We start from the raw sequence: 27,658 nt of genomic DNA on the forward strand, positions 1-27,658 counted from the left end.
TTTTAAAATATAAACATTTGAAGGCTTTTTCAAACATTGTTTTTTTTTCAAATATTGTTTTTTAAAATATGAGAATATTAGCTCAACAAGAAGGAGGAGAGAGAGAGAGAACAGAACTTTATCTGTTTTCTCCCCCACTTCTATATCATCAATAACTAAAACAGAGCCTGATACATAGTAGGTACTCACTTCATTTATTCAAAACATAGCAATTGAGAGATTCCTGTGTCAAATACAATTTTAAATGGTTTGTAGCCCTGTGTGAGCCCTAAGGATTGTTGCCCCTACTCCTTCTGGCAGTTCTTTCTCTGCCCATATAGTTTCCTAACACTCATTTGCTGATCAGCGATTAGGTCAGAAACTTACCATTCTCTAACCTATCTTTGACCACTGTCAACACAGACACCTCTCCCTACAGTTTTCTCTGATATTATAATGTACAAATATCCAAAGGTTAACAGTTCTACCAACTTAGGATTATTTAAAGAGATGCCAATGATAATTTAAACAATATCATTAAGCCTATTTTTGAAAATGTGGTAACTGTTATAAATAACATGGCTTTGTTTAAATAATATTTCAAAGTTTTTTTTTTTTTACTTCACATTCTATCATCTTCAGATTTTTATTACTGCTTATACCAGTTCAGTTAGTGCTTAAAATTATGGCATCAGGTACCAGCCTTTATCACCACTTTTTATTATATTGTTTAATAATATGATATTCATTATACACAATACCAACAGAATTATATTCATAATAAACAGATAAGGAAACTTTTCTTTATTATGTTTATATTTAAATAAAAATTCATATTTCTTGATTATAAGAATTGTATCACTAATAATTTTTTAAGAATTTCCAGAGTTTACTTTCAATTTTGATAACCTACATATTCTCCTCTTCCTCCTGAACCTGACAATGTTTAATATAAAATACAGCACACTAAAAATGCTTAAAGAACAAAGTCATTGGGGGGTTAAAAACAATGAATGATAAAACAACATTCTATCCAATTTAATATGTAAATCATGCAAGGAAATATCTTTTCACAATCACCAAATATTCAGGCCCAAGCTATCCTACTACAGGAGTCACTAAGCTTTATGCCTCATTAATAACTATTACTGCACGTGCTCTTAAAACTGATTCTAATAATTTTTCCACTGTATTACAGTACTCACCTTGTGTGAATCCATTTCTGCTTTTAATTTGTTTTGTGCCCATTTTACTTTAATGATGTGAGAGTTGATATCTTCCTTTAATTTGTCTATTTCTCTGACGAGTCTAGTAGTTTCACCTTCCTAAAATAATATCACTAGGTCATATTTTTCATTTAAACAACCAACCAATCATTTGTGTATCTTTTATATCTCAAGATAATCAATGCAATAACACTATAATTCAGGGCTAGCACATTATGGCCTATAAACTGACTTAAAGTTCAAATCATAAGAGGACAGTAAAAGCCTAAAACCAATTAATAGACATAAGATGATTAACATTTATATTTTAACCAACTAGTACGCTGCGAGTATAAGCATACCTTTCTGATTCTTCTCAACTGGCTGACATTAAGGTGAAATATGAATTAAATTGGTTTTGCCAGAATTCTTGAGAACAATGACAACATTCCTGAACTAAAAGTTAATTAATAAAAAATAACATTGATTACCAAGAAATGATAACCTACTGGACACAAGACCACGCCATGAGGATGCTAGTTAATAGCAAGGACTCTGAATAGCACACTAATTAAATCTCCTTGGACAGCATGTAAGAACATGTTTTTCTACAAGTAAAATATAAATTCTATTCTATGATGTGTAAGTGTTACATTAAGATTCTGGTCAAAGTATACTTCTGGCTCAAAAACTACTCACATTTTGACACACCATCTATATCTTTTACTAAAATAAAATCTTCCTTTGAAGCACAAAGTCATTTCTTCAACATGCAGATTTTAAAAGAAAGTTTTTAAAAAGATCTGTCTAATAAACAACGTGTCAGTTTCTCATCTTTTCATAGGAAAAACATTCTGCAGCTAAGTAACAAGATATTGGAATTATTAAAGCATTCACATTCTTTGAAGGTAAACTAAGAAAAACAACTTTATGTTTAACAGTGGTTTAACCATGTTAAGTTATGATTATCTGATTAAATAAGGAAAAGCAAAGAGAATAAGCTTCAAATAAGATACAATATCAAAAGTTATACCTTTGTTTCATACAGCTGGTGCAACCGTCCTTTCTCCTGAGAAAGTTGCTTAATTTTGTTAGTGTTTTTCTCATATTCTTTGTTTGCATCTCTAAGTTTTTTTTCAAGTATCTCTTTTTCCTTTCGAAGGTCTAAAGATTCCTTCTCACCTCTTACATACTTCATTACCATTGCTTCTTTTTCCTGGCGTGCCTCCTCACATTTCTTGTTGGCCTTTGAAAAAAATATCTAGCATTAATAAAACATATTTTTCAAATAAAAATTAATTAAAACAAATAACATTTTCCTATAATATCACCAATGTATTTTTTGGTCTTTTACACAAGATTTTCAGGACCTGTGTCATGAAATTTTAAAAAAGAGAAATGATACAATGAACAAATTAATATCACTAATATTTGCTTCTTCCCTTTCCTATTCCTCTTCCTTTAGCTAATATGGTTGCTGTTTTCTGTTTACTCCTTCAGATCACTTTTCCACTCTTTCCCAGCCCACCCTGTGCTCTGGGAAAGTGACCATCAGGGACCATATCAACAAGTTTCTTTGCCCTCATACTTCCAGTTGGGTTTGGCCAACAGGAGGCACTAAGCAGAAGATTAGGAGGGTAGGCAGAGAATGAGATCTGGCTCCTCCAGAATCACACACTGTTCCTGTCAGATGACCTCTCTATGCAACTACCTTCTCTGGGTTGTACTACCTGCACCGTTTCCTTATTCCTTTAGCCCAAAGAGTGATAGTGGCTCCTCCAGCAGCCCCAAGATCCTGCATTTTCCCAGGCTGGACTCCCTAAATCTCACCCATACCTTTGTAAAGAGTCCTTTTATGAAATTCTCCCCAAATCACCAGCTTCTGTTTTCTGTCAGGATCCTGACTCTATGGCTGACAATTTCTAAAATCTATAATCTTAGCTCCCTCACAAAAAAGTAAGTAATATGCTAATTAGTGATCGCTGAGTTCCTCTGTATGAAAAGTATTTGGCATTTTAATAAGAAATACCTAATTGGATTAGGTGTGACATCTATCTATATACTAACTTAAAATTCTCTGTAACTATAAGCTGGTACTCCATACTGTGAAATTTCATACAATGAAAACTTCTACAGATAGCCCTTCATTTAAGTAAATTCATAGTTTGCAAATATGATGAAGCACATACTTATTTTACAGAAGATGGATCCTTAAACTTTAAGGATCTTCAATGGCATCTAGTGGTAAACTCCAACTAACACTATAACTGAATTGAAGTAGGTTTAGCATTAGGATAATGTGGGAAAACCTCCTATGCTCTGATGAAAAGTGACTGACAAAAAATGTTTCATGAAGTTCTGCTACAGCTGATAAGCACATCTAGTAACCACTCAAAATACTATACATATAAGCACTTTGAAAAATCATCCAATTGGGATTTTTTCCCCCCCATTGAAATAGCCTACTAATTTTCAAGAGAAATTAAAGAAAACACTGGAATAGGGATGGCAGAGATCCCTGAGGATTTGATGACATGCTTGTGGACAAATGATTGACAAAACCGTGATGGAACTGGCTGACAGAATTAGCTAGATTTTTAGATAATTGAACAACTGTACTTAGAAAAAGTCAACTAATGGTAATGTCAACTTTAAAAGAAGTCCAGTTCCATGATAACTTAATGCTTAGATAATGGATTAGCTTTTGGGAACACAATGAAGAATAAGCCATGGTAAGTCCTGGAAGAGCTCACTACCTAGTAAGAACAACACATAAACGAAGATTATAAAACAAATAATTTCTAGTGGATGAATGTACAAAGTTCTTTGAAAATACAAAAATACTAACAGTCCCTGGGAAGGGTTGGCATGAAGGGTGAAAGATGCTATTTGTACTTGAACTAGGTGCTATACTTGAGCTAGACATTGAAGGATTAAGTAAAGGGATCAGTCAAGGAAAGGAATTCAAGGTAGAGTGGTTATCATGCACAAATGCCTAAAAGTATAAAATAGCATGATACATTTAGAGGACATTAAATTATTCTGTAGTGCTTAAACTTGGTGTGTTGATTGCAGTGGAGAGGAAGTAGTTACAAAACAGAAAAGGAGGTAGAGATCAGATCCTGAAAGGAAGAAGGACTTCTCTTGTCATGCTAATGATTTGAGATTTTATCCTAAAGGCAAAGAGAAGCCAAAGAAGGATTTAATAAAAGGTGTTTTAAATTTTATTAAATTAAATTGTGTTTTAAAAAGACACCTGGTAGCAACATGGAAACTTCATTGAAGTTAAGAGATAAGAAACAGAAAAAAGATAATTATAATACATGAGATAACATATTATAAGGTTCTTAACTACAGCAGGGAATGTGCACCAGAATGTCCTGTTACTCAGAGTCATCCCTGAAACAGCTGCAAAAGAATAACCTGGGGTGGGACTTCCCTGGTGATCCAGTGGAAAAGAATCTGCCTTCCACTGCAGGTGACACAGGTTCGATCCCTGGTCGGGGAACTAAGATCCCACATGCTGCAGGGCAACTAAGCCCGTGCGCCACAACTACTGAGCCCGCGTGCCGCAAACTTCACAGCCCACGCGCTGTGGAGCCCTCGCGCCACAACTAGAGAGGAGCCCGCGCACCGCAACGAAGAGTCCACGTGTCGCAACTAAGACACGACACAGCCAAAAATAAATAAATAAATTAAAATTTAAATAAATAAATAAATAAAACAAATGGATTTATTTAAAAAAAAAAAAAAAGAATAACCTGGGGTGCTAAAAGTTCACATTTTCTATATCCCACCCCAGATAATGGCAGCACCTACTTCATAGATTGTTGGGAGTATTAAATGAGATAATTAAGTGACTACTCTTTAAGCTTCTATTGAAAGTCCATTATGGCACAGATAGAGGAAGAGGAGTCAGTAAAAGTCTTCGGATTTGACTAGTTTAAGATGTTTATCATTGACTTGGATGAAGATATGAGTAACATAATTGATAGGATTCAATAGTCAGCTAAAATTAAGATAAACTGTAGAAGTAGTTCTGCTTCTCCAAGTATGGCAGATGAACCCTCCCCATTCAAAACACCAAACATTTTAGATGAAATACAACAAATGTTTTTTTAATGCACAGTTGAGCTCACAAGAAAGTATGGGAAATTTCAGGGCCAAAAAATCTAAGCAGCAGCAGGAATCCAGAATGCTTCGTTAGGGCTGAATACTTACCAATACAAGGTCATGTGGGGCTGAGGGAGACATGCTATAAAGTCCCTAAGAATTTATAACTAACTCTACCCTCCTGTAAATTTGAGGTTCAGATACATTCTACATATCTGTTCTCAGAAATGGAGAAACCTCAAACTGGAAAATTAAACTGGGGAGTGTACACATGTGTGTGCAGGAACATGTGCACACTCATGCTAGGAAGCTATTTCTAAATAAAACTCACCAGGTTTGGTGACTCTAGGTGAAGGGTAAACAAGTGTTCATTTTACTATTCTTTTACCTTTTCTACAGGCTTAAAAATTCTCAAATCAAAAAGTTGAGAGGAAAAGTTAGGGGAGAAAAGGAATGAAGCCAATCTAGAAACAACTGAATGGAACAATCTCCAAAATCTACATAATAATACCCACCTCTTAGGGTTATCCTGAATATTAAATAAGTGAATACTTGTAAACCATTTTCAGCTACTATTATTAACCTCACCTACACTCATCATTAGAGAGGAAACAGATACAGAGTAGTGAGTGTAGTATGTTGCCATTTGTTTAAAAACAGGGGGGAGGATGGGAGGAAGAAAGGAAATATATACATGCTTGTCCATGCAACAAGTATTCTGAGAAGGATATACAGGAAACTGGCATCAATGGCTGCCTCTGGGAAGGGCGTGGAGTGGGAGAAAAAGTTTGGAAGAAGACATGTTTTACTGTTTGAATTGTTACTGTGCACATTTTACTATCATTTTGTTTTTATTTTAAAATATAATTCCAAAGAATATATATAAGTATTTAAATTTATTTATTTATTTATTTATTTATTTATTTATTTATTTATTTATGGCTGCGTTTGGTCTTTGTTGTTGCGTGCGGACTTTAGACGCCGCGAGCAGGGGCTACTCTTCATTGCGGTGCACGGGCTTCTCATTGCAGTGGCTTCTCTTGTTGCGGAGCACAGGCTCTAGGTGCGCAGGCTTCAACAGTTGTGGCATATGGGCTAAGAGTTGTGGCTCATGGGCTCTAGAGCGCAGGCTCAGTAGTTGTGGAGCATGGGCTTAGTTGCTCCGAGGCATGTGGGATCTTCCCGGACCAGGGCTTGAAGCCATGTCCCCTGCATTGGCAGGTGGATTCTTAACCACTGCGCCACCAGGGAAGTCCCCAAGAATACACACACACACACACATTTTTTCTCTTATGAATTTATTTATTTCTGGCTGCGTTGGGTCTTCGTTGCTGTGTGCGAGCTTTTCTCTAGTTGCGGAGAGAGGGGGCTACTCTTTGTTGCGGTACCTGGGTTTCTCATTGCAGTGGCTTCTCTTGTTGCAGAGCACGGGCTCTAGGTGCACAGGCTTCAGTAGTTGTGGCTCGGAGGCTCTAGAGCGCAGGCTCTGTAGTTGTGGCGCATGGGCTTATTTGCTCTGCAGCATGTGGGATCTTCCCGGCCCAGGGATTGAACCCGTGTCCCCTGTGTTGGCAGGCGGATTCTTAACCATTGCGCCACCAGGCAAGTCCCCAAGAATATATATATTTTTAAAGCTCACTAGGTTATTCTAATGAAGCTATGTTTGGGTCCACTATAACCAACAACTTCTTAATGTCTTATCTTCTACATTTTTCTTTAATTAGTATAAAAGGTTTGAGAACTGATAGTGTAAGTTTTAAATATATAACATTTCTAATGCTCAGGGTCAGCATATTGTAAAGAATCACAGGAATAAAGGTTGAAGTTTTTTGTAGTTAGCATGCATTTATGTATTGCTTTAGCATTTTTTAAATCCTAATCCTAATACACACTAATGTCCAAAATTGTCTAAAAGGGTTACTTAATAAACAAAAAATCATCAGAAAGTTAATAATGACTTGAAAAATACCTGTTCCATCCGATGGGCCATCTCTTTGTGTAACTGCTGAATTGCATTTTTAGTTGCAGTGTCTTGAGCTAGTACTTTATCTTTGGAAGCTTGAACTTCTTTATTAAGTTCCTCTATTCTTGATTCTAACTGTAAAGAAAATTATTTCCAGATTATTTTTATAGTTATAACAAACAGACCACCAATATTTCAAATAAATATAAACAATGTAAACAAGCATAAAGATGGCAATGAATATACTTCAGCCATAGAAATCAAAAGTAAATGTTAGCAATGTTCTGATATATCAATAGAATTAAGTCAGGATAAATCTGAAGCAGATTCTGATAAGATGGATGATAAGCTCTAGAGTAATTACCAATGAAATAACTCAGAAAATATCATGAAAAAAATTTTAATGTTACATATTTACTTAATGCAAAATAAAGCAGTAAATGAGGCACAGGGAAACAAAACAGAAACATACAGAAAGACATATAGAAAATATAGACATATAGAAAATTTTAAAATGGTAGACAAAAATCCAACTGTCAACAGTCACGTTAAATGAGAGTAAATAATCATATCAAAAGGCAGAGATCTTCAGACTGGAATAGAAAACAAGATCCAGACTGGAATAAAAAACAAAATGTTGTTTACAAAGGTACTTTAGGGAATTCCCTGGCAGTCCAGTGGTTAGGACTCTGTGCTTTCACTGCCGAGGGCGCAGGTTCAATCCCTGGTTGGAGAACTAAGATCCCACAAGCCACGCGGCACAGCCAAAAAAAAAAAAAAAAAAAAGGTACTTTAGATTCATCTCATAATGATAAAAGGGTCAATCCAGCAGAAAGGTATGACAATTATAAATATACATGCACCTAATAATATAGCACCAAAATACATGAATCAATAACTGACAGAAATGAAGAAGGAAGTGGACAATTCAATAATAATAGTTGGAGACTTCAATACCTCACTTTTAGTAATGAAAAGCACTAGAAAGAAGATTAACAAGGAAATAGGAGACTTGAACACAACTATGTAACAACTAAATCTAACACATCTATACAACATTCCATTCAGCAACAGCAGAAAACACCTTCTCCTCAAGTGCACATGAAATATTCTTCAGGACAGAACCTATGCTAGGTCTTAAAACAAATCTCAATCAATTTAAAACACTGAAATCGTACAAAGTATCTTCCTTCGACAACCATAATGGAATGAAATTAGAACTCAGTAACACAGAGAGAAACTTGACAATTCATAAATACGTAAAAATTAAACATCTAAATAACCAAGGGAGAAATCAAAGAGAAATTAGAAAATAAGGTGACAAAAATAAAGATACAACATATTTATGGGATGCATCTAAAGCAGTGTTTAGAGGGAAATTTGTAGTTATAAACATCAATATTGAAAAACAAGAAAGGTCTCAAATCAAAACTAAACTTTCATCTTAAGACACTGGGGAAAAAAAAAAGAGCAAACTAAATCTAAAGCTGGTAAGAAAAAGGAAACAATGAACATTAGAGAGGAAAGTAATGAAATAGAGAATAAGAAAATGGAGAAAAATCAACAAAACAAAAAATGCTTCTTTGAAACGATCAACAAAACTGACAAACCTTTAGCTAGACTGATCCCAAGAATCAAAATGAAAGAGGGACATACTGACCTTACAGAAATAAAAAGAATTATGAATAAATATTATGCACAATTTAACTTAGATTAAATGCACAATTCCTAGAAAGACACAAACTACCAAAACTGGCTCAAGAAGAAATAGAAAATCTGTATAGACCTACACAGGCATATCTCAAGAGATATTGCAGGTTCAGTCCAGACCACTGTAATAAAGCAAGTATCGCAATAAAGCAAGTCACACAAACTTTTTGGTTTCCCAGTGCATATTAAAGTTATGTATACACTATATTGTAGTCTATTAAGTGTGCAATAGCATTATGTCTAAAAAAAACTGTACATACCTTAATTAAAAAATACTTTATTGCTAAAAAATGCTAATCACCATCTGACAACACAGGTTGCCACGAATCTTCAATTTGTAAAAACCACAATATCTTATGAAGTGCAATAAAGTGAAGTGCAATTTAAAAAAAGGCATGCCTGTAATAAGAGATTAAATTAGTAACAAAAAAAAATTTAAAACTACCCACAAAGAAAAATTCAGGTCCAGGTGACTACATAGGTATATTCTACCAAACATTTAAATAATTAATACTAATTCTTCACAAATTGTCCCCCCCAAAAAGAAGGAACACTTCCCAGCTCAATCTATGAGGTGAGTACTACGCTGCACCAAAACCAAACAAAGACATCACAAGAAAAGAAAGCTACAAGAGCAATAGCTCTTATGAATATAGGCAGAAAAATTCTCAACAAAATACTAGCAAAACAATTCTGCAATATATAAGAAGCATTATACTCCATGACCAAAAGGGATTTATCACAGTAAAGCTAGGTTGGTTTAATATCCAAAAATCAATTAATGTAATACACCATATCAACAGAACAAAAAACACATAATCATCTCAACAGATGTAGAAAAAGCATTTGATAAAATTCAACACTCTTTCATGATAAAAATACTCAACAAACTAGGAATAAAAAGGAACTTCTTCAACCTGATAGCATGTATGAAAAGCCGACAGCTAACACCGTACTTAGTGGTGAAAGACAATGCTTCAGAAATAAGAGAAGGATATCCACTCTTGCCACTTCTACTCAACATTGTATTGGAGGGTCCAGCCAGGGCAATCAGGCAGGAGATGAAATAAAAAGCACTCAGATGAGAAAGGAAGAAGTAAAACTCTCTACATGCAAGATGACATGATTTTATATATGGAAAATCCTAAGAAATTCACCAAAAAATTTTAGAACTAATAAACAAGTGCAGCCAAGTTACAGAATATAACAAAACTGTTGTGACTTCCATGGTGGTGCAGTGGTTAAGAATCCACCTGTCAATGCAGGGGACATGGGTTCAAGCTCTGGTCCGGGAAGATCCCACATGCCGCGGAACAACTAAGCCCATGCGCCACAACTTCTGAGCCTGTGCTCTAGAGCCCACGACCCACAACTACTGAAGCCTGCGCACCTAGAGCCCATGCTCCACAACAAGAGAAGCCACCGCAATGAGAAGCCCGCGCACCACAACGAAGAGTAGCCCCTGCTTGCCACAACTAGAGAAAGCCCATGTGCAGCAACAAAGAGTCAATGCAGCAAAAAAAAAAAAAGGTTTCTATACACTTGTAATTAACAATCTGAAAATGAATTAAGGAAACAACTCCATTTACAATAGCATCAAAAAGAATAAACTACCTAGGAATAATTTTAATGAAGGCTGCAAAACTTACTCCGAAAACTACAGAACACTTTAGAAAGAAATTAAAGATCTAAATAAATGGGAGGATATCCCTTGTTTGTGAATTGAAAAACATACTACTGTTAAGATGGCAATATTCTCCGAATGAAGTCTACAGATTCAATGCAATCCCTAACAAACCCAGTTGGCTTCACTGTAGAATGACAAGTTGATAGTAAGATTCATATGGAAATACAAGAAACTGAGAATAGACTACCTTGGAAAAGAAGAACAAAATTTGAGAACTCACACTTCCCAATGTCAAAACTTACTGCAAAACAACAGAAATCAAGATAGTGTGGTATTAGCGTAATGAAAGACAAATAGATCAGTGAAACAGAACTGAGAGTCTAGAAATAAGTTGATGTATTAATTGGTTTTCAACAGGGATGCTAAGACCATTCAATAGAGGAAGAATAGTCTTTTTAATAAATGGTTCTGGGACAAATGGATAGCCATATACAAAAGAATGAAGTTGTATATCATACAACATAAAAAAAATTAATTCAAAAAGAATCAAGATCTAAATATAAAAGCCTAATTATAAAACTCTTAGAGGAAAATATAGCAGTAAATCTTCATGATTGTGGATTTGGCAATGAAGTCTTACATATGACACCAACTGCACAAGCAATAAAAGAAAAAATAGATAAAATTGGACATCATCAAAATTTAAAACTTTTGTCCTTCTAAGTACACTATCAAGAAAGTGAAGACAAATCCACAGAATGGGAGGAAATATTTGCAAATCATATATCTGATAAAGGTTTATAATCCAGAATATAAAAAGAACTATCACCACTCAACAATAAAAAAGTTTAAAAATGGGTAGAGAAAATACTTCCCTAGAAGTATCTATTTAAGATATACGAATGGCCAAGAAGCACAGGAAAAGATGTGTAATTTCACTGGTGATTAAGGAAATGCATATCAAAATCACGAGATACCATTTCACAACCATTAGGATGGCTATAATAAAGAAGTCCAATAATAACAAGCATTGGCAAGGATGTGAAGAAATTGAAACCCTCATACACTGCTGGTAGGAATATAAAATGGTGCAGCCACTTTGGAAAACAGTCTGCCAGCTCCTCAGTAAGTTAAACATAGAGTTATCATTTGATCCAAGAATTCCACTCCTAGGTAGACACCCAAAAGAAAAGAAAGCATATGTCCACACAAAAACTTCTACATCGCAGCATTATTAATAATAGCCAGAAAGTGCAAACAACCCAAATATCCATCAGATGATGAAAGGATAAATAAAATGTTGTATACCTACACAACAGAATATCACTTGGCCATTAATTTAAGTACTGATACAAGCTACAATTTGATTGAAACCTTGAAAACATTACACTAAGTGAAAGAAGCCAGATATTATATGATTCCATTTATATGAAGGAAAAGGACACATATTATAGGATTCCATTTATATGAAATGTTCAGAATTGGCAAATATATAGAGAGACAGAAAGTAGATTAGTTGTTCCCTAGAGCTGGGGGGAGATAACTGCAAGGGGTTGGAGGGAAATGAGGAGTGACTACTAATGGGTTCAGAGTTTTTTGTATGATAAAATATTCTAAAATTGTGACAAACCCTGCACAACTAAAAACCACTGAACTGTATACTGAAATGAGTGAATTATATGGTATGTGAATTATATCTCAATAAAGCTGTTATAAAAAATCCTAAATATTAGTTTACATATAGTACATGTGTACTAATTTTCCTTATGACAAAATTATTTAGAGCAACACTGTCTAATAGAAATATAAGCCACAATTTTTTAGTAGCCACATTTTAAAAAGCCAAAAGAAACAGGTGAAATAAATGTTTTATTAAACCCTATAAATATCATTTCAACATGTAATCAACATGAAAAACTGAGCCATTTTATCTTTTTTTGTACTAAGTCTTCGAATTTAAGTGTGTATTTCACACTTACATCACCTCTTAATTTGGACTAGCCACCTTTTAGTGCTCAATAGCACTATGGCTAGTGGCTGCCATATTAACTGGTGCAGATTCAGAGGTAAGATTAGGAAAGAAAACTCTGCTATACCGGCTAGCAAAAGAATGGTGAATCGAATTTTCTCTTGTAAAAAGGCACAACCACTAACAAGCTCGTGAAAAGAACAGCTCTGGTTCACCTCCATCTATTTAGTCTGAAGTTTCTGGTCATCAGCAGTGACCTGCCTAGCAAAATACAGATTCAGCCTACTATTAAGGCACCCTCACACTTTAAAATTCTAAGTTTGGTCTGCATGCAGTAGCCCTTTCCACACAAAAATCAGGATTAAATATGTAAAATTTTACAAATATGGTCACCTTCCAACTATGTAAAGGTTCATTAAGTATACCAAGGCATAGATAAGTGAAACTTGGTTTTTTATTATATTACTACCAGCTGTTTACTTTTATTTTCATTATATAGCTTTCTGTGAAAGATGAGGCAAAAAGAAAGACTTTTAAGGCTACAATGTTTCTAATCCTTCCCACAGAAGAAAGAGCAGCTCAGAAAGATAAAGAGCAGCTGAACCAGTCTTGAATATGAACTTTGTCAATCCAAGCATCACAGTACATTTAAAAAAAAAAAAAAAAGAAAAAAAAAAAGAAACAAAGAAAACAAAGATGAACTTTGTCAATCCAAGCATCACAGTACATTAAAAAAAAAGAAAAAAAAAAAGAAACAAAGAAAGAAAAGGAAAGGCTGGGGAAGCTAGCTCACCAGATAAAATCTGAAGAGAGCCAGTCTTCAGTATAGTTCACAAAATACTGAGAATGGAAACATATTAAACTATAAGCTTGAAAACATTCTAATGCCAGATATAAACTTTTAGGTATATACTGCTTCTTCTGAAACAATCTATTTGACTGCCAAACAAACAGTCTTTCCCGCTCAGATTTCTATTATATATAGAATACAGTCACACATATCACATAGAAATATTAATTTATATAAAACAAAAAGATCAGACTATGATTCCCAGTTCATAAAAGAGAATGCTTCACATACCAAGCAATCTTCTGCATTTAAAGTATGATTTAACTTACAGAACTTCAATTTACACACAAATATTCAGGAACGTATTTATTTTATATATTGAAGAACAGACTTTAAAGATTTTTGTCTTTTTACCTGTTTAATTGTGTTCATATGCTGCTTCTCTGTTTCTGTTCTTTTTTTTAGTTCTTCTCTTAAATTGTCTTTTTCTGAACAAATGTCTAAGATAAGTTCCTGATGCTTCTTATTTTCTTTAATTAACCTAAATATAAAAAGGGCAGTATCAGTAAAACATAATTAAAAATGACAATGTGTAATATAATCTGTTTGCAGACTGGGGTGTAGATACCTATGAGTAAGAAATGAAAATTCCCAAGTAATCCTTTTGTAATGATATATTATACTTTACAAAACATTCTCTGGCCAGTCAGGCTATTAACTTTTTCCTAGAAATTTGTATATTTCAAATTAAGAGAAATATAATCAGATAAAGAAAACCACACTCTTTTAAGTTTATGTCTACAGGCATATGAATTACCTAGTTCATCCCTTCAGCATATGAATTACCTAGTTCATCCCTTCAGCACTGGAATCCCTTCAGGTCAGTCAGTGGCAACCAGGGGCAACTTTTCCCCTCCAGGCATCTGTCTGGAGAAATTGTTTGGTAGCCGCTCCAGCGGTGAGGGCTGCTACTGGCTTCTTGTGCATAGAGGCAGGGACGCTGCTAAACATCCCACAATGCACAGGACAGCCCCGGCGCCAACAAAAAATGATCTGCCCCCATGTGTCAATAGTGCTGTGGTTAAGAAATCTTGCTTTAGATTTTTAGACTATTTTAATGATATTCTTATAGTTACAAAAGTAGTCAATGTAAAATAATAAAGTTTAAGCAGAAATTTCATTTTGAGTTCCCTAGAAAAATATAAATAAAACCTTAAAAATTACCTGTAAAAGTACTCAGAACTATAAAGTAAGATACCTAAGAGGGTTAACAGCTAATATTTTAGGATTACTAGCAACAGCTATTATTTGACATTTATTGCACAATTACTATTTACTAAGTTTAGCTTTAAATGCATTACTTAACACTCAGGTCTATAAACTAATAAGTCTACAAAATTATTATTATTATGCTTTATGAATTTGAAAACAAATCAAAACTGAAGCCTAGAACTTATTCCAGGTTATATAGCTAGTAAGTGGTTGAACTGAGATTTGGACCCAGGTCTAATTCCTTGCCACCTTCTCCTTTGAAGATGCCTCATTTACTCAACAAATGCTCACTGGGTACCTACTATGTACCTATATTAGTCTATATATTGGGGGTACATCAGCAAACTGTCCCTGCCCTCATGATGCTTACATTCTAACAGAGAAATTAAACAATAAATAGATATATAATGAAATACCAAGTTGTGATTAAGGTCTATTAAGAAAACTAAAGGAGGGCAAGAGGACAGGGAGAGTGACTTGAGCTGTGACTGTACATAAGGTAATCAGGATAGACCTCTCTGAGGACAGGAATGCAGTGAGGAGGAAAGTCATGAAAATGCTTGGGAAAAGAGAAAAATGTGTAGCATGCAAGTTTCTTCAAGCCTTTTATGGCATAGGGGTTTAACTCTGATTATGTACATGATTAAGGTGTACACTCAATTTGTTGCAAAAAACAACCTGAAACACAAGAATCCTGACTATACCTCAAAAGTAAACAATTTAGGGAGGGAGAAGTGAAGAACAGCAAGCCCTGAAATTGTTATTCTTACATGCCAAATGCACATCCTATACACAAATAACTGTTCTTAATTAAGAATTCTCGTTGGGACCTTGGACAATAATATTGGTGTTAGAAAACAGAGGAATGGATGTATAAACAAAGCCATTTGGAAATAGATGCATTCATGAAAATTTAAGCCAAAGGAACTGAAAGGTAGTTTTCTTTACAGAAAATTAAATGAAGGCAAAAGAAAAAAAATGAGTTGTTTTAGAGCTAACCTTAATCACAAAGCATTTTATTTGAAATTTAAAATATTACATGTATAACAAAAAATTAACTTAGATTTAAAATAATATCTGACATTTTTATAATGCTTTAATGTCCTCAAAACAATCCCATCAGGTAAGTACTGTCCCCCTCATAAAGATGAAAAACTCTGTCTTGGAGAGGTTGATGTAACTAAGGAAACAGAGCTTGCAAGTGGCAGTGGGAATCTTCCAACTCTGGGCTTCTGACCAGAACTGTGCTTATCCCAGTCTACCATGTGGCCACTGTTCTGACATGATGGAGCAAAAAAAGAGGAATTAATTTTCTACTGTATTCCTAATGCTTTTAGATAAATTTATTAATAACATGTATCTTGTTCATTTCAGATAACCACATTAAAAAATCCACTGAAGCCAGACTAATTGGGTTCAGATTTTAACTTTGCCGTTTAGTAGCATGTGACCTGAAGCAAGTTACTTAACCTCTCTGTGCTTCAAGTACCTCATCTGTAAAATGGGAATAATAATAGTTCATACCACATAGGGTTGTTGTGAGGATTCCATGAGTTAATACATGTAAAGTGCCAGGCACATAATTAACAGCATTTAAGTGTTCCTGCTATTATTATTAAATCTGTAACATCTTATAATTTACAAGAGAAGCTTGAAAGTGGTTAAGACTCCAAATCTAAGGAAAGTAGAAAGAGGCATCAAGGATGATCTCAAAGGGAAGGTCTAAGAGATAAGTACAGATAGCAGGAAAATGAGGAAGTTACCCAAAAAGCAAGAATGGCAGAAACACTGATGGTTCAAGTATAAAATCACAGTTTTTTCAATAACAGCAGCATTCCAGTAAAGTTATGAGCAGGAGTAGCTGACATTGGTTTTTGGATAGTATTAAGAAAGGCATTGGATTCACAAGAGATATTTGTACACTCATGTTAACAGCAGCATTATTCATACCAGCCAAAAGTTAGAAGCAACCCAAATGTCCACTGATAGATAAACAGATAAACAAAATGTGGTATGTATACATACAATGGAATATTATTCAACCCTAAAAAGGAAGGAAGCTCTGACACAGGCTACCATATGGATGAACCTTGAGGACATCTGCTAAGTGAAATAAGCCAGTCACAAAATGGCAAATAGTATCAAAAGCAGTTAAACTCTTAGAAACAAAGTAGAATGGTGGTTACCAGGGGCTGGGGCAGGGGGAAACAGGGAGTTGTTGTTTAATAGGTATAGAATTTCGGATTTGTAAGATGAAAAAGCTATGGAGATAGGTTGTACAATAATGTGAATATACTTAACACTACCAAACTGTACAAATTTTAAAGTGGTTAAGATGGTAAATTTTATGTTATGTGTATTTTATCACAGTTGAAAAATAAAAAAACAGAAAAAAGAAGGGCTCTGGATGCTGAGATTAAAATTCATTGGGTAAACCAATGAAGGGTGAGCTGGCATGGGGAAGACTGATCTACTGATAATCTGGAAGAGTAAATACTAGAAGCAAGGAGATCATTAAAAGCCAATTGCATATCAAACAATATTTGGATTATGGTATATTTTCCTTTGTCATCCTCCTCTAGAGTGTAGATTTCCTCCTCCCCTTTCTCTATACACACCCCCATTCCAAAAATTTTTTTAAAAAGAGAATCCGTCTGTATTTTAGTGAAGGCTAGAAAGTTTTATTTTCCTTTATTAAAGGTTATAGGAGTACCTAAACATATGCATCACTTACATATATAAATTTAAAACAAAAGGTGATATAATATTATTAGGAAAAGATAAAATGAAATTAAACTGTGGTTAAAATAGAAATTAACTCCACAAATCCAAGAGAAGTCTAAAACTAACTATGTTCTTATTTACTGAATGACACTAAACCAATTCTTCTGTTCTCCTAATTTTAATTTTTTAAACCAATGAATTTACAGTGGGAATTTTAAGAAAATTTTTTGAATTTTATAACTTGTCATTCCTTTTGAATTTATCTTAGTTCTGACATTATGCTTTACATTCTTTCAAAACTGAAAAATTTGAAAGAATATAATTTGTCTTTACAAATCTTTCTAGATCTTTAATAAACTTATACTTTAATAAAACATTTATTCTTTTAAACTTATACACTAAGACATATGTAAAACAAATTTTGAATCATATTCAAAACAGTGCCTTTATACATAGATACATATATGTTGCTATATATGTTAACGTATTTGACATAGGTAAATTATGTATAACTCTCATAAAAACACTGTTTACCTATTATTTCTAAAATAATGAAAATAAAATACCACATTCTAAAAAAAAGTTATATATCAAATAACTAGGCAAACTTGACATCTGCTCAACTACCACGTACATGGCTGTATTGTGGAAATAAAAGTAGATAAAATGATACCTTCCTTTAAAGAATTCAATCTTTAATCCCTGTGAAAAAAATAACCTGAAAGAATAAAACACTTACTTCTTTATGGTATGCTCCTGCTGCAAATGCTTATCTTGCACACACTTTTCAAACATAACTAATGCATTTTCTCCCTTATTCATTCCATTTGGTAGTCGGTGTTCTTTTGCAAACTCAGTAGATAAGAGCTCAGATTCTATTTCTTCCAACAAATCCTCTGATGTTGAAACATTCTTCATTTTTGAAATAAGTTTCTTGGTGCAGTCTGTATCATAAGGACTTTCTGAATAAGTCTTTTGATTAGCTGCTTCTGAAAATGTAGATGACCTTAATTCCGCCAATATTTGTGTTACTGTTTGTTCTGCTTCATTTGTTTTCAAAACTTGCTTTGTAAAATCTCCACCAGGAAAATTAGCTATTTGTTCAGAATCTTCTGGGCGTATGTCTGTTTTAGCACAGGAATCCTCACCTCCACCATGATTTGGAATATAATGTTCCTGTGTTTCAATTTGATTATTGTGTTCATTAGGCTGACATAAAGTTTTATCAAAGTTTAATGACAACAGTTTGGACTCATTTTCTAAGCTGCTGTTTTCATCACCAGAAAACGAATTGCATGAGTCTTCCTTTATTTCAGATGTTTTCTCAATATTTTGATCAGAGGAAATGGAGGCTATGTGCTCTGTTTCTGACATGCTGACTGGCACGGATTCACTTTGCACCTCTTCAAAGCTGTTCCTGATCTTTGTTTTACATCTGAGAAAGTCAAAACATAAACTTTTTAAAAAAAAAAAGTTTTTTTTAAACCAAGACCCCATATATATTTGCACACATTCCATGATGTGGAAAAACTAAGGCCGCACATTTTACCACTAATAATTCTTTAAAAATTCTTTCCTTGGCGGGGGGTGGGGGGGTGGGGTGGGGAAGAATGTAACAGCTGACCCATGTGAGCCACAACCAGTCAGGTGCTACAAAGGCTCATTCTCTTTTCTCCTTCAGTCCAGTCCTACAACTTCACTTTAGTTGCAGTTTGGCATTCCCCAATCACCCCCATAAGATGCTGGGTATGGAATGATACTAATAACAGGAAGATTAGTGCCCAAGAATTGTTTAGAATTCCTTCAGCTCCACAAAGGGAAAAAGACTATCTAAAGAATTTGTAAGAAACTATTGGGGAAATAAGATAGCAATGAAAACACTAGGCAAGAAATTACAAATCAAGATAATAAAACAATGTACATTAACAATGATGAATATTTACTGCAAAAGGAAAACTAAACAATAACAAAACACAGCTACCTATATCCCAGACACCCAGAGCTGAGCTGAAAGAAGTCAGGGTGTAAAGGAGTCCTGACAGGAATTCATTTTTCACCCAGGGATGCAGGAAGTATCATGGCGATTTCCAAACATTCTCATCAAGAACACAAAATGTTCAGTACAACTGAGATGGACCTCATATGCATTGCTTAGGTCATAAAAGAAACATTTACAAAACTAATTCAACAATGTTAAAATATATTTTATGCCATTTATGAGGGTTACTAATCTAGCTATTTTCTGAAAATTAGTCAACTTTAAAAATTATCCTGAGACAGAAAAATATAAAACATTCCAGCAATCTTGATGAAGAAGAATTGTCAACTTTTGTCAGATATCAACCAAGCATGTACTGGAGTCATGTGAGGTTGGATAAAAAAGTGGGCATATCATAGTTTTGAAAGAAACTAGGGAAGAAACACTTCCAGATGTAAGGTGTAAATGGAAAACAGAAAGATTAATATTTGAATAAAAGAAAGATACATGTTTACGTTGTTGGTCTGTGGTGGAGGTGGTGGTCAGAGGATGGTGAAAATGGGTAAGAGAAGATGGTCAGGTAGAATCCTCAGAATGATATGCAGGAGTGAAGGTTGTTAAGAAGGACGATAAATCATGACAGACTTGTATACTTGATTATACTATAGAATTTCTAGCACATACTAGGTTTTCAAATATTTGTGGAATTAAAGCAAAGAAGTAATATGAGAAAAGCAGTATTTGAGGACTAGGAACGCAAAAAATGGGAAGAATAATTCTAAGAAAGGAAAAGAAGACCAGCTTGTTTGTTAAATACTCTGGCATCGACTAATACAGACGTTGGCCTTAATACTATAAATTATCTACCTGTATGACATATTTCCAAACAATCAAACAAATTATCATTATTATCTTGCTGCATATATTGCATACTAAGACAAAGTCCACACTAGCAATAAAGGTTTGGTTTAGGCAATACAAATAAATGCGGTAACAAAAAGCCTTGTGAGTATGCTGTATTCCAAATCTAGAACAAAGTAAAATAATTCTCAAACAGGGACATTAGCCACCTACATTACCTTCCTCAAAGTAACTAATTTTAAGATACAACTTGTGAATGTGTTGCTGCTGAATTTGAAATCTTAATTTAGAAACATCATAACTAGTCAATGTTATGTGATATCTACTGAAGTCAAATTCAGAGCTGACCAAATGTAATGGAAAGCAGATAAAGAATCTATTTAAAAGAGAATGAGTCTATGAAGGCATTGTGACTCTTCAGCATAGATAGCAAGTGAAAAAAACCTCTCATTTGAGAACTCTTAAGGCTCTTGCCTGTGTACCATGCTTTGCCAACAGAAAAGCATTACGCAAACAATCGTTATCTTCTCATCCAGCTTTCATATTCCCCAGGGTTCAGTCCTCAACTTTATTTTCCTTCCCAGAATTCATCCACTTTGATAACTTAAACCAAAAACTCATAGTTGATGCCCACTTTAATTATTTTCATTCCTGTGCTCTTGAGTTACAGATAATGAATTATCTCTTTGCCTTCACTCTATCTCTACATAAAATAAAATCTCGAATGAATACAGGCATTTCCAATGGCTCAACTCAAAAATGGCTAATTCCAAAATCATAACAATAGCTCCTAAAATTGAGTACCCCCAGATAATCTTTTTTTAATTTCTGTCAATGGTATCATTTTTCTTAGTCATGCCTCCTTCCTTTCCTTTAGCCTCATATTCTTTTACTAATTTCATGTCTCCTGCAATTATACCCTCCTTTCTACTGTCACTGTCCCCAACCTGCAACCCAACCCAGGCCTGATAACTTCCTACCTGGAACACTTGAATTGTTGGTTTCTCAGTCTCACTCCATTCCTCCCTCCTGTGTCACCCAATCCAGAGAAGGGGTTGAAGAGTATACTACATTGGCTCTGCCAAAGGGGAACAGGAGCTGCCCTATGAAGCGAGTCCTCAATGGCACAAGGGTCCAGGGAGCTACAAACACTGCCCCCCAAAAATCCACACATACCACCTCCAGAGACCACCATCAAATACAACCAGATGGACAAGAGTAAGGCCAGAGCCATCTCTTCCCTCTTTAAAGTTTCAGAGAGTGAGAACTCTGCCTCCACTGGCTGGTTTTCTTCCCCCAACTCCAAAAGGGCTAGTTAGAGAAAGGAGAGGGAACATATTTTAGAGCCAAATTACACCTCTTCTTCTTTAATCCAAGCAGCTGGGAACTAACAGCTTCAACATTTCTTTAGGGAGATGATAGAGTTTATGATTAACATTTTTTGTTGCTTTTGTTTTGTAAGCGATTGAAACCTGTCTTAATTTCTGGAATAAGTTTTTTCCGGTTATCAAAAGTGGCAGCAGAAGAGTTATGACATCAAACCAAGACATTATTGAAGGACTGCACCTCAGAGGGAACTGGAGGGGATGCGAGCATTTCATGTTTATACCTCAGAGTTGCAATTCCTCAATAAACCAGTTGTAGTATTTTTCCAATCTTATCTCTCAACACATTCCTAAAATCCTAGTACTTCACTATAGTATTATACTTTGCCAGTCCCTGACCAGTCTATTCAAGATTCCTCCAAACAATGTGCACATTAACATTTCCATGGCTTTGCTCTAATCTAGAACGTTCTTCCCTTCAGTCTATCCAGAGCCTAATTATATTTAAAGGACATATTCTAAGGCCACATCTTCCTTCAAATTTTCCCTCATGGGAAGAACAAAAATAATCTCTCATGTAAATGAAAACATACTTCATTTATACTCATCAGGTACATAGTGGCAGCCTTCCTTGTGACATTTCTTTTTTTTGTTTTTCTGTTTTGTTTTGTTTTTGTTTTTTCTTGTGACATTTCTGAACAGCCTTTTAAATGATCTCTTGCAAAGAAGAGGAACCACACTCTGAACTGAATCAAACTTCTTAAATCTCAAGCAATAGAATAGTAATAATAAATAGATAAATAAATCTAACAAAGATATTCTCTACTACCTTTACAGTCATTCTTGCAAAGGTTGTTCAGTGGTTCTCAGTGAGGGTGGGATTGGGTTTACACAATGAGCTGGGGGCGACTGAAGGGCATTTAGAGGGTGGGAACCAGGTTGTAAGAAGACTTGTCATGTGTAAGACAGTACAGAACAACAAAAAGGTCTCATTCTGCTGGATATTCATCTAGGTAAAAAAAAAAAAAACGGTTTTCATAATTACCTCAGCTTAGACTGTTTTACATATTATCCTCCTGTAAATTAAAGAAGGCTTAGTTCAACCTCAAAAGACAAGCACTTTCTATACTGTTGCTCAGTAATATGCCCATGACCTTTGAAAAAACTCTTCAGATGAACTGGCATCTGAGAATCACTTAACTTGCAAACATAGTTTTCTGATGCTGAAATGAATACTGATTGGAGGCAAAAGGAAAAGGAGAGAAGTTAAAGAAGATTTATGTGTATATATGTAAAAAGCCATCACTAAAGAGTAAATAACTGTACAAGAATGGCGTGGGGAGGGGAGCCATGATGAGCTTGATTGTCCACGATTAACCAGGGAAAAAAAGAGTCAGCTGAGTCCTCTTGTGGGCCTCCAGTTGGCAATGCTGATGTAGGCCAATTTGGCTGCTGTCCAAGTTTTTTCTTGGGGGTGGGGGTAAAGGGGATAGTTATCATTAAAGCTACTGAGGATGGAATAGCCTAGAAGTAGATTAAAGGGGTAGGACATAAAACTAGACATTTGTTTACAAGATTGTTTTAATTAAGAAGTGCTTGTATAAATCAAATTCACACTCATGTATATAGATATAGCAACTACAATTATAGATTACAATATCTGTTGCTTTTTTGAGGTAAGGAGTAACACAGGTTATTTGACTTTTTAGCAACTCTTACTCATTAGGGGAAATTACTGTATTTAAATTTAGCAGTCACAAAATTCCTCTTAATTCAAGTACTTTTTTCCTCCCGAGAGTTGTTTCTGTTTCTGACACAGTACTACAGGACCAATTCACACTTCAAAATTGTTTCAGTGGAGTGAGAAGTGGTTTCGCTCTTACTGGAGCTCATCAGCTGTAGGCAACTGGTCGAGAAACATTTACTTGCCTTAAAGCCAACCATTATCCACCTTGGATTTTATTTCTTAATCAAAGAACTAGCAATTCTACAAAATTATTTCCATACAAAAGTCTTATAAACGAAAACACTGTCTTTAACAGCTTTTAGTACTATTTCTTGTTTCTCAGTAATTAGCAGTATAAACAACAAAAGAACTTAAGCTTATTCAATAAATGCAAATACAAATGAATCCAATCCACAGATATTTGGTAATAGATTATCAAACATACAAGCCTCATACAAAAGTACCAAGCCAGAAATACATTTCTAAACTAGATATTAAGTCATTCATTCACCAAATATGTATTGAGCATGTATTATGTTCAGGTACTGTTCTATGTGTTGGGAACACAGCAGTGAATAAAACAGATATCTCTTCTGGAGTTTACACTCTGGTGTAGTGGACCAACATATAAAATCTATGTTAAATCTTTTGCTCTTTGTGTTTACAGTATTTTAATTTGAAGGTTTGTCAGCGTTCCATCAGAAGCTATATAAGATATGCATGAGTGTTTAAGTCCAACAGAAACATGTGACTCAGTTCAGCATAAATGTTACTTACAACAAACTACAAATTTTAAACTTACAAACTGTACCAAGTCTCAAATAATACCAGCTATAGCTTCTCAAATAATGTCCATTAAGATAAGCAAGTTGAGCCTGTGAGGGCACTCCTGTTCTTCAATATAATGGTTTACTGTCCTTTGAAGGAAAAGTAAGTACATCCAAAGGTCTTTTACACACTCCCCGAATACACTCTGAAAGCAGCATGAACAAAATAATGACCTATCTTCCTGACCAGTTCTAACAAGGTTCTAAAATGGCTACTAAAATCAGAAGCAATTAAAAACTGAGCTGGTTATTTCAAAGAACTCTAGTTTTATCAAAAGGAAGATATATTTGTAAAGTAGTCACATTGTAACTAAGCTTTTGGGTAAAATTTAATATACCGAGTTTCCTTTATGTGAAACAGTATCACTTGCTCTTAAAAGTTGTCTTTAGTCCACTAGGTTAAAAAGTATATTATATGAGGCCAAGGCCAATTATCCCTGTAGGGATTTGTTTAGTTTTGCAACCAAGGGTTAGGGCATTATGAATTTTACAGTGCGTACACTATATCACCAAAAAAAAAAAAAAAAAAGATGTTGAAAAGACTCAGGGCAACAGATGCAGCAGGATACCCCACCTCCACCCCAAATAGTACCAAATCCTGTGACACGAAAACAGAATACATTACAGTCTATCAAGATTCCAGGAAAAAGAAGATAAGTAGCCACATCATATATCACATTATCAAGTATATGTCACGTTATCAGTTTTGTATCTTAGATCCATGCAATTTTATATATCTCTAATAGTAAGTTTTAAAACAGAAAAAATTTTAATACAGAAATCTCAGTTTGAAGCTACTTGTACAGAGCTCACCAAATGAACTTTAAAAAGTCTAAGAAAACATGAAAAGTATTTTCAGCTAATTTCCCCCCCAAATCTGAAAGCTAAAAAAAAAGGGGGGGGGGCGGAATTGACCTATAGCTCCCTTTTCAAAAAGGAAGGCTAATAACTTAAAAAAAAAAATTAAGTTTTAAGTCTGCCTTATATTATATTAAGAAGTTCTGGTTAATGTTTACATTTTGAAGCCACCTTTGGCCTGGGCTTGGTTAATTTGGTACAATGTAGTTTACCAAAAAATTAAATTATTCATTAGCTACTACATAATCATCCCTGAAGTAGACTAACAGTTCATGTGCCTTAATGACTGACAACTATACTCACAATCCAATCAGTACTTTGCTGGGTTTTATTTCCACTTTGTGTCTATTGCCCCTTCATGCCAATACTTTTTCTTTTGTTTACTTCTTAGCCCAAATAGATTTTTTAAATCTCAGTAGCTGAGAAATAAAGTTCAAAGGTGACATTTGCAATAATATAATATTACAGGGTTAATTTGCAAACTTAAATTATCTATGCTCCCAAGGTTGCCCTGAAACGACATTGAGCATAACATTCCCAACACTGCAAGCTGTGTGACATGTTTATGAGAAATTCAAGAATCAGCTTTAATTATTTAAAGCTAGAGATAAGGGATAAAAGACCGACCTAAATTTTACTAAAAGAAAAGAAACAGAACTTCAGGTTAAGGAGTCCTACTTTAACATGAAACTGTCAAATGAATTTGAAAAACTAGCACAAATTAGGGAAAGATGATTCCCTTCAAAGGGAAAGATGATTTTTCTAAATCTCTAAATAAAGGCTGCTTCAACCTATTATCTCTTCCTAAAGAGTGAGTATACTTCACTGTTTTACCTTCATTCCAGGATGTCAGCATGTAGCTGTAAACAGATGGTTTTAAACTGAATATAATAAGTAATCATTATCAGCTATGCTGTCACTGTACAGCATCAAAGAACAACTCTTTAGTTTATGGTTGAAGGAACTAAAAGGTTAAAGAGTGGTTACTGTGCTACACCACTCCTTTCCTGTTAGCAACAAACAAGACTCTGAAATACCAATGAAACGCTAAGGAATCTCCACTGTTTAAAGGAACCTCTGAGTTTATATCCAGGTATTATGAATTAGACAAGGTCTTAAAAAGAATAAAACCAATATAAACACAATTCAGGCATTTCCAGGTAGAATCTTCAGTAATTATATATGCTTGCCTATTACAATGTAATAAGAAGTTTTAATTCTTTATACTGCAAGATTTGTTAATCACTCAATACTGTCACTGAATTTAAAATAACAGGAAAAGATCAAAAAGGAAGGAAAAAAAAAAAAAGAACGAGGCCAATCATCACTGTTTTCTATTTGTGTAATGATGGATAAAGAATTGGAAAGTAGCTGTACAGAGACCAGCAGACTTTATACACAAGCAGATAGTTCAGTTTTACCATCAATATCTCTTGAACCTTAACGTTTCCCACACACTGCAAATATGATGGTGCAGTTAGTAGTTGGGAAGGCTACACCCACAACTACCATACCTAAACACTTAATAGATTTTTTCTTTTTGAGTGACTATCAACACACCTCTTGAAACACTTCCACTGATTTGCCACACATTTTCCTTAGAAAAACTCCCAACCTATCATTTCGAAAAAAATAACAAAGCTAGGAAGCAAAGGTACCTTACACACGCATACACAGAGAAAACTGCCAAACGCCTGGGGCTGCATGGCCTTCTAAACAACGCTCCTAGGTAACAAGATTATCATGTCAAAGGTAATCCAAATGTTCCAAATCCAGGCCTCTTTCCTCTAAACAATATCAAAATGTAAATATTAGCTCAAGTTATTAAACTGTTAACAGCCAAGCAATAATTACACCTGTTCCCCAAGACTGCTACTAGGGAACATGTAGAAGGGGTTTTACCATTTTACAAGTTTGATACAGGCTCAAATTTGAAACATGACCCTTACCAACCAAGGTTTATCAAATGCCTTGATGTCCTTGGAAAAAAGGCAACATAAACCCCAAGAACGATTTCTCTCATATCCACAATTCCAAAGAATCGCCTTTAAATTACTTAAAATCACAGTAATGGAAGTGTTTGGAAGAGAGTTTAAAAAGTCGCTAACAGTCAACATAAAACACGAACACAGTGAACTTGGAGACGAAAGGAGAAGTAGGCGACTGAGTCTATGGGGGATGGCCGAGCAGGTAGGGCTTAGCTACAGTTCGCATTAGGAGACGGGGCAAGCGGCCCAAGTTCCGCCGCCCTCTAGGCACCGCTCTGGAGGCGCGGCCCTCACGGCCCCCGGCGACCCCTCGGCCGCCTCCTGTCCCGGCGCCCGGGACTGAGGGAGGGAGGCAGGGAGAGGAGGGGATTCCGAAATCCTTCCCCCAGCGCTCGCCTCGCTCCCTCGAGAAGCCAGGCAGGGAGCCACCCCGGGACCTGCAGGACGGCGCGGAAGGTGGGCAGCCCGCCGCGCCGCCACCGCGACTCCCCGGCCCGCCCCGGGCATCCCTCAGGCACTTACCCCACTTCTTCGAGCCTTAGGCCACACCCCTAAAGAGGCCATTGGAATTCCCGCTTAGGGGCCAACTTCTCCATAACGGGGTCCAGCAGACCAGGAAGTGCGGGGGACGGAGGGGGGGGGGGGCAGCGGTGAGGAACAGGGCCGACACCACGCTCCCTCAGCTGCGGCTTCCCCAAGCCCCCGCGGAGCTGACACATCAACAAAGATGGCGGCGACACTGA

At 35.3% G+C, this 27,658-nt stretch overlaps 1 protein-coding gene across 1 annotated transcript in view; it reads right to left on the minus strand.

The window, feature by feature from the left end:
- Positions 1-27,658, minus strand: part of CCDC186 (coiled-coil domain containing 186) — a 46,964-nt gene extending 19,306 nt beyond the window's left edge. Inside the window, exons 1-6 of the mRNA XM_082407787.1 lie at positions 27,438-27,658; positions 18,092-18,787; positions 13,771-13,897; positions 7,267-7,395; positions 2,218-2,430; positions 1,185-1,304 (exon numbers count right to left, since the gene is read on the minus strand). Of these exons, the coding sequence (XP_082263913.1) occupies positions 1,185-1,304; positions 2,218-2,430; positions 7,267-7,395; positions 13,771-13,897; positions 18,092-18,726 (1,224 nt within the window). The 5' untranslated portion in view covers positions 18,727-18,787; positions 27,438-27,658. The remainder of the gene's footprint in view (positions 1-1,184; positions 1,305-2,217; positions 2,431-7,266; positions 7,396-13,770; positions 13,898-18,091; positions 18,788-27,437) is intronic.

This window comes from Balaenoptera borealis, assembly GCF_965194805.1.
Source record: "Balaenoptera borealis genome assembly, chromosome: 10".
Classification (NCBI taxonomy): Eukaryota; Metazoa; Chordata; class Mammalia; order Artiodactyla; family Balaenopteridae; genus Balaenoptera; species Balaenoptera borealis.